Source organism: Alligator sinensis, unplaced genomic scaffold (assembly GCF_000455745.1).
Source record: "Alligator sinensis unplaced genomic scaffold, ASM45574v1 scaffold1156_1, whole genome shotgun sequence".
In the NCBI taxonomy this organism is placed as follows: Eukaryota; Metazoa; Chordata; order Crocodylia; family Alligatoridae; genus Alligator; species Alligator sinensis.
This window is the reverse complement of record NW_005842296.1, coordinates 1,546,236-1,554,632: the sequence shown is the minus strand read 5'-3', so window position 1 is coordinate 1,554,632 and position 8,397 is coordinate 1,546,236. Positions and strand designations below refer to the sequence as shown.

The window sequence follows — 8,397 nt, the reverse complement described above, 5'->3', positions numbered from 1 at the left end:
CTTGCTGGGGTCGTTTGACCCCAGTACTCTTTCCTGCCATGGCAGGGGGTCGGACTAGATGATCTGCCCAGGTCCCTTCTGACCCTAGAAACTATGAAACTATGCCTCAGTTGATGTTCACCTGAGTTAGTTTCCACACTTAGATTAATGTTTTTTTAACATAGATGCATTAGTAAAACATTAAGCCCATTAAAAAGGAAAGAAGGTTGTTAAACACCCATGGAATTAAGTGTTTTTAAGGAATTGGGTTGATTATAATGAGCCAGGAAGTCAAGTGACTCCCTCCCTGCCGCCTGAATAGAAATGCTGCTGCCCCTGCCAGACAGTTTGTTTTAAACTTTGGATGGGCCAGGAACCAAAGGGAGGTGCAACTATACCACTGCATCCCCCTAGATCCACCCCTGCTAAATATCTCAAATTTCTTATAGGGTTCTAGGGAGTAATTTGTCCCCTAGATAAGCAAGCAGAGCTGGAGTGGAAGTTCTTTTAATAAAGGTTGTCCAACACCTCCCATGTCTGTGAAGTTGTCCAGAATAGTTTTAATAGGCATGATTCTGCCTCAAGCAGGAGGTGGGACTAGATCAATTTTTGGTTTTTTTCAGCCAGGGTGACAAGACATCCTAGGGTGCCTTGGGATCTTTTAAAGGGTGCTGTGCAGTGCTAGGTATGTAAATACCTACATATGAGTCACGAGATAAACCCTGAGACTTCAATTAGGGATCCTTAATGTAAAAAACATTCTGCCCTGTTGTGATCTTTCAGAGTTCTTTCTAACAGAAGTATTGCTCTGTTATTTCTTCATAGTCAAAAAAGCAAGTGAAAGCTAAGAACTGGCCTTGAGTCTAAGAAAGCAGAGTACCACTGGAGTAGATGACTTCCTGAGGTCCCTTCCAGCCTTTTTTTTTTTTTTATATAATTCTGCAATACGCTTCTGCTTTAAGTTACTCATAACTTTCTTTAACTATTCAAGCTGGTCATTTCCAGGACCATGTTTGCTTCAGACTGAAGATTTGTAAGAAAAAGAAGTTTCAGCCAGAATGTCTGAGGCTGGGAAGTGAGTCACTGAGAGAGAATAGGAGCTTGTAACCTATAAACAGGGTAGCTGGAGCTTAGTATCATGAAGTGAAAGGAAAAAAGTGCTGCCCAGAGGGTTTAACCACATCCTTGCACCCTTGTGCACACATGGGTTTGCAGTCTTAATGTTCTTTTAGCCTTGATTCTCACATTTAATTAAAACAAATAACCCAGCAGCTGCCCCTTGAGCTCCGCATCAGTTATTCACAGGCATTTGCAGGCCCAGGGTCAGCTCCATCAGCTGCAGCAACAGATGGGTTGTGCCAAGCTTATACGTCTGTTAGGTAACGTCACAGAGCGCTGCAGATGAGGGTTGTGGGCAATGTAGTTTTTCTGCCTTGCATGCCCTTTTCATGCATAAACAAATGATGTCAAATTTTATTAACCTGAGTAAACTTCGTGCTTTAATCTCCTGCCAGCACATCAGATTCTTGTCTCTTTTCCTGCGGCAGGTTGACCTACCCGGCTGTCTGGGGCCTGAGTGTCTCGTTTCCCGGGCAGAGAGCAGCTGGAGGCAGTGGCATGGAAGACGGATTTTGTTGGCTGACCTGGAGTAACCCTGGGCAGCGTTGCAGTCTGGAGAACGGAAGCAGTCAGTGTCAGAGCAGTCTGTTGCGCAGCCGCAGCCAGCCCCTTGAAGAATGGATGCAGCTCTCGCTGTCCTGCTGACAGCAGTGCTGACCTTGATTATTGGGAAGCTGGTTTTGTTTCGGCTGAGATGCCCCAATGCCCCACCTTGCATCAGCGGCTGGATCCCATGGTTTGGAGTGGCGTTTCAGTTTGGGAAGGGTCCTCTGGAGTTCATAGAACAAGCTAGAGTCAAGGTAACAATGGGAAGGGTCATGTGCTACAGTGCCGGTGTGTGCAGGGGGTCCTACAGGCCAGTACTGGGGGAAAGAGAAGCTTCAGCATTAAAAGCTCCCTCACAAAATATCTTTACTCTGTTGTTGTATTTATTAAATCATAGAAGCATTGGGATGGGAGAGGTGAAGCTTGGGGCTTGCTGAGCTCTCTGGGAGTTGCTAGTGCGTTCCTCGGTAGGCTCAGTACACAGATTCTGAGTGGTACTTCTTGTGCTTCATCCTACTTGGACTCTCTACTTGCAGTTTTGCTTTATTCAGCCATGTCTCGCATGAGAGGGACACTTGAATAGTGCATTATGGTTGCAAAAGTGGTCTCTGCTATCCCTTTGCAGCTGACTACAGTGACTGTGTGCAAGAGTGCAGACATCACTATCATGAAATTAGCTCAAATGTCATGAAATGCGAAGTAATGCTAATAATTTCTGTGGCTTTTTTTGTTTGCATTCTTTTTGAGCCTTTCAAGGTTTGTGTTTCTAAGCTGTTCTCTTAAACCAGGCGTTTTATGAACTTGGGGTAAAACACTTCAGGTGAGCAACTGGACAAGGAACATGCCTGGGTTCTGCTCAGGCTATTCCAGCCATGCCACAGTCTCACTGCTCCTGTGGTTAGAAACTTTCTTTGGGTAGCTACTTTGAATAAAGCAGTGATTGAGTTGAACTAGACTGAATAAATTGAAATGAAGGAATAGTCTCTCTGCACCCACTGAAGAGGGCACAGCTCTCAGCAGGCAAATACTTTCACAACTTCTGTTTCCAGGGGTTTTGCCAGCGAGTTCCCCTAGTCCAGTAGCTTGATTTTCTTTAAAACTTTGTCAGCAAACAACATACTGCTTGAATATTATTTTTTTTGTCTTTAAATTATTTCATAGATCATAAGGTGTTGAAGCCATAATTTATTACACTTTCAAGTTTAATTCTAACTACATATATTTTAAGTGAAAAATTCTGACTTAAACCCCCACTGATTTTTTTTTTTATTAGCCCTATTATACAAGACATGCTGCAATAAAAAAAACCTGTAATCTGATCAAGTCAAAATAATTTATAGTAACAGTAAACAATACCAACAACAGAGATTTAACACCATGAGGATATGATCAAGCTATTGACATCAATAGGAGTCTTTTCCTTGACCTGACTGGTCTTTGGATGGCCCTGACCTTACAGTACAAATACAAACAAAATCCACACTGAGACCCAGGAAGAGTTCATCTTGATTAGATAAGCAGCCTGAGATAAATGGTCAAAACCGTATCTTATTAAATTTGGCTTCTTTCACAACAGGTTGTCTATAAAGTCCAGGTAAATTCAAACATAATAATCAACCTTATCTGTGCACATAAAAATGATCTTTTCTTTGCCCATGTCAGTGCTCTAACTGGGAGTAGAAAATCAAGTACAGTTCTAAGCCTATAGACTGTAGATTGGCTACAAAATCTTTTTCTTGCGTAATAATGCTGTTACTTTAAAATAGGACCTGTTGCCAAATGTCAGTGATATGTCTACCAATGTTATTGCTGGCCCTCTACTTCCTAAGATCTTTGCTGCATGTGGAAATGGAAGCTGTTTTGTCCTCAGAGTTTCTTTGCTCTTTGACAGAGCAAACGCACGTGCTGTGTTTTTTGTCATGTACTGTTTAGCGTGAGACATGTGCCCCCTTTCCTCAGTCTGAGAAACTGCAGACCTCCTATGGCCTCCAGCTTCAGGCCAGTGTCCTTTTGCTGACATGGTAGAGATTCAAATGTGTAGCTGTAGAGACTCCCTAGTTCAGCACTGACCAAAACTAAGACAAGGCCCACAGAGACTTTACCTTGGTTCCTCCTTGTTTTTATTGTTTCTCTTACCTTAATTAAAAGACATTCAGACTGAAGGTAACATGATGCCCAGAAAAATCAGCTTACTCACTCCCCCTTGTACCTGTTGTCTCTAGTGGGTTATGGAATAGAGAAAATCCCACACAACTTACCGATTCGTTTGATGCACTGGCTGGGGGAGTATTTAGTTGATTGCACGATTTCACAATGATTGCACACTTAATTCATACAACACAATTTTATTTTAAAATTCTTTGCTACACATATAACACTGCTTAGCTTTAAGAAATACCACAAACATTAAGAACACAATAACTACATATATTAGAAACAATGCTCTAAATGCACTTCCTTAAAACAATTACAATTATAACTCAAAGTTAAATTTGAATCAATACTATTATTTTTCATAATATACTTACAATCCTATAATTCCAAGAAGCCAAACATCTAGATATGCTTTCATTCCTCAGTAGTACAGTTTAATGGGTTGGCCTCAGTAGTACGGTTCAATGGGCTCGCCTCAGCAATACATTTCAATGGGCTGGCCTCAGTACTGATAGGACTAAGTCCCCTTCCTTCAGTCCCTTTTGGGCGCGCCGCAGCTTCAGCGTGAACTAAGAGATTCGTGTTCACGGAGAGGGTGGTTCAGGTGATCAGTTTGATCCGGCCTACACTTGCAATTGTTCTGCAAGTGAGGTTACCTCCAAATTGGGACAGTAGGTTACAGTTTTTATTGAGTGAGTTGCCGTCTTGGGCCCCTCCTACCCAAACCTGTCACTACTCCCAAATTTGGGCTCGGATCTTACTCAACAGATTCTTTTGCTTGGTAATTAGTTTATTTTCTTGACTATTCTAATTACTTTGAGGAATTTCCATATCACTGAATTGACTTTTATTTCCAATCTTTTAAAAAGCTCCTAGGGTTTGATTTCTCAGAATGCGGGATGTTTGCTTAAGGGTCATTTTTAGGTTAACTTTCTTAAAGGCCTCTAAAGATAAAATTCAAGAGTTAAGACTTTGTGCAAAGTCAGGACCTTCTGCATGTAGGCCAAAACAATGGCCTAGATAAGAAGATAAATCTTGTCTTCTTCCTAAGCTGGCTAATGGGCAACTATTACAAACATTCAAACTATTACATTCAATATGACACCTGTAATGTTGATTCAAGGAAGTTGAGAGGCCATGTACACACTACTATTTTTGATACAGTGCATCTGTGTAGAGAAACTTCCTATTGGGAGACTGGGAGGCCAGAGTCCTGGTGGAAGCATTATGAAGCCATCTGCATTTTTTCAGTTCTTACTGACCTCAGCTGGATTTGAACAGAATCGCTACCAACAGATGATGATGGTCAACAGATGGTGACTTGAGGGACTTCACCCAGTTCTTAGTCGGCAGCTGTCTGCAGCCTTACTTGAATTCTTGAGAAAGGACCCAAGGACTAACTAGGTCTGGAGACTGCACTTCTCATCTACTGGGTAGCTTGGCCTGATCTTTCATGGGAATATTCAAGCAAGTTTTTCTACCCACTGTTTTGAAAAGACTTGTCATGAACATAGAGGATACCTAAGATTATACTGTCCTTTGATCTCTGTCTGGCACTATTCACAAGCCCTTAACTCGCCTAGCTCACCATTGGTTTCTTCTGAAATCCAGCTTCCATACTTAGATACCAGAGTAGCTTGAGCTCCATATACTCTTTAGTGTACTGTGCTCCTCATAGCAGTACCTCTGTAAGGAAAAACCATAGCTCCCAACTCATAGCAATAGCCCTGCAGGGAAAAACCAGAGCTCCCAGTTCCTATATTGGCAACTGAAGTGAAGACAGACTAAAGGGCCAGGTCCAAACCCCTCTCATAGGCACTTCTGCTTAGGTGCCTGACTCAGACCTGCACACTAGACTTCCCTGCCATCTTTGTATCTGTAACACCTAAAGAGGAGGCAGCTAATTTGGAGCAAAGTACAGCACCTGGGGTAACTCATGGGCAGTCTGGGGCAGCCAGTCAGAGCTGCCCTGTGCACTGCTGCCGCCATTTGTCACAACCAGTGCGGGTTGTTATCTGACTCCCCCAGGAACAGTCCAACCTGTATTACAATCCCCCTGGCACGGCTGTCTAGTGGACATGGAGGACCAGGTCTCTGTGATCACTCTACCAGCACAACTGCAGTTAGATCTAGAACTCATACTGGCAGAAGCCATAACAAAAGTTATGATGCAAGAATCAATAAAGAAACAGCAGTATGATTTACAGGCTAAAAGTGTACCTAAAACTTAATTAGATAACACTGATATAGTACAAACAAGATCTAAGAGGGGAAGGGACCCCTCACATCTAAGATACAACATCAAAATAAAGCAAAAGTGAGGCAAAACAAGACCCTTCAATTGTGAAAGCAGTGAAAGGTGTGGCAGATGTGGCGAAACACCAAGTCACCATTGTGACAACAATGTCCAGCAATAAATACAGAATGCAGGAGATGCCTCAAAAAAAGGACATTTTGCATGGGAGTGCAGATCATCCAGGCTAATGGAAATAATGTAGGAAGGGGAAGTAGCATCAAATGACAATGAGCCTATGCTGCTAGGTAGGAACTATTATCCTCAATAGAAGAATCAAGAAGTTTGTACATTAATATCGATCTCAATAGCTGAATAGTTACATTCAGACTAAACACTAGAGCTGCCCCTTTGAGGCCTCCTCCGTCCCCTAATAGCCTCACCCAAGCCACCAGTTAAAACAGCAAACAAAACCACAAGCCCCTGGGCTATAACATAAATCCTAGCCACCCGGCTATAACATTATTCAAACCCTACCAGGGAATACTCCATCCCACCACAGTATCAGGAGCTGCTCGTGCAGTCAGGCCTCTCCCCTTTGCTCCTCCCCCCTTGGCTGCCAGCAGGGAACTGCCAGCCTGGCCTCAGCCCTGGGTTTTAAATGTGAGCCAAGCCCTGCCCCTTCTGGTCAGCTGACTGCTGGCAGGTGTGGGTCACCAGCTAACTCTGGTTGCTCTGGCAACCAGCAGCTGGGGCTCCTCACTCACTGCTAGGGCTCTTCTCTAGCAGTTTCCCCTCTTTAAAAGGTGCAGGGCACCTAAGTGCTCTGTGACAGTCTGCTAGGTGGGACACGGGTCACGGCGGCAAAACTGGAAGTGCCACGATGGGACTCCCCCCCCGGCGCCCACTCATTGACCAGTGAGACCAAGAGGTTTTGACCTTCTGTAGGTGGGACATAAGGTGCAAAAGGTTGAGGACCACTGGTCTAGAAGACCTCTGTAGAGACTTGACCTTTAGGACAGGGATAGACATTACATATAAACTAGTATTAGTGATCAGAAACTGATTTAAACCTGTAACAGAACAGATGTTCAGTGCACATCAGCCAGTTTGAAAATGGCTAAAATTGGTTTAAGATAAACCTGGTTGAATGTAGTATCAGACTTAATTGATTTGGGTAAAACTGGTTTCTGCAATGTCTGCCCCAGACCTCTCACTGGTTTAAGCTAAACCAGACTCCCCCAGCATCCAAGCATGCTCTCTGGGCTGGGCGGGGCTCTCTGCTCCACAGCAGGGCTGGCTCCTCCCCTCTGCTCCCTGGCTACAGCTCCCGCCGAGACTGCAGGCACCTGGCTTCCCCCTGCTCCCCACCCCCCACTCCCTGCTAAGCAGGGATCCCCTATCCACTCTGCCTTACATAGACATCTCTCAGCATTAGCTAGCAGACCACATGCTGGCTATGGTCTGTGCTGTGGCAGAAAGGACACAGGAAGAATCAACAGGTAGCTGATAATGTCCCTCTGTTGTTTTCTTAATGGGGTGATAAAGCTGAGTTAGGGGTGATAAACACTGTGTTATCAATTCCCTGCTGGGCTGCTGGGGTGGGAACCCTTCCCTAATCAGAGCATCCTCCCGGGGCCTGGCCAAGGCCCCCTCAGCTCAGCGCTGGGGAAGGGAAGGGAAGGTTGCTCTAGTGACCCGACCCCCCCTCCCCCACCCCAACTTCTAGCCTGAGCCACTGCAGGCATGTGCCTGCATTTCTGGGATGTCTGTACAGTTACAAACTGATTCAGTTTAGCCAGGTTAGACCAACCTGCAAAAATAGAATCAATTCAGTCTCAGGCTTTTTGAATGTCCGTCCCTAGCCTTAGACATCCATTTATAGTTTTAGGTGTAGGTATTGGTTGGTATAGCAGTGTAAATAGTTGAAAGGATTATAGATTGTGGCTAATAAGTTATAATGACTTGCACTATTATCCTGTTTGTTATAAAGAAAGGGAGATGTGAGGCAATTGATTCTTCAGACTGACTAGAGAGGACCAGAGGCCTGTGTAAGGGGGACAAGAATAAAGATCTGACAGCCCTGGAGGCAGAGACAGATTACAACACACAAGAGATGGCTGCTAGGGCTGTACAAAGCTTTGATTGCTGATTCGATAAGGTAGATATTCAGCCTGATTCGGCAGCTGAATCTCTGAATCCGCATTGAATCAGGAGACCCTTTAATCTCTCCAAAGTGAATTGGAACCCTCCAAATCAATTCGGAGAGATTCAGAAAGATTCGATGATTCGGACAGAGGCACAGCTTTAAATATTTTTTCTACATACCGTGAGGTACCAGGCGTCTCATGAATGCTGCAATGCTG

General features: G+C 44.2%; 1 protein-coding gene across 2 annotated transcripts in view; it reads left to right on the top strand.

Moving 5' to 3' along the window:
* Positions 1-1,674: 1,674 nt before the first annotated feature.
* Positions 1,675-8,397, top strand: part of LOC102388360 (24-hydroxycholesterol 7-alpha-hydroxylase) — a 38,736-nt gene continuing 32,013 nt past the window's right edge. For both annotated transcript variants that reach the window (XM_025209592.1, XM_006028217.3), the window contains exon 1: positions 1,675-1,898. In XM_025209592.1, the coding sequence (XP_025065377.1) occupies positions 1,716-1,898 (183 nt within the window). In that variant the 5' untranslated portion in view covers positions 1,675-1,715. The remainder of the gene's footprint in view (positions 1,899-8,397) is intronic.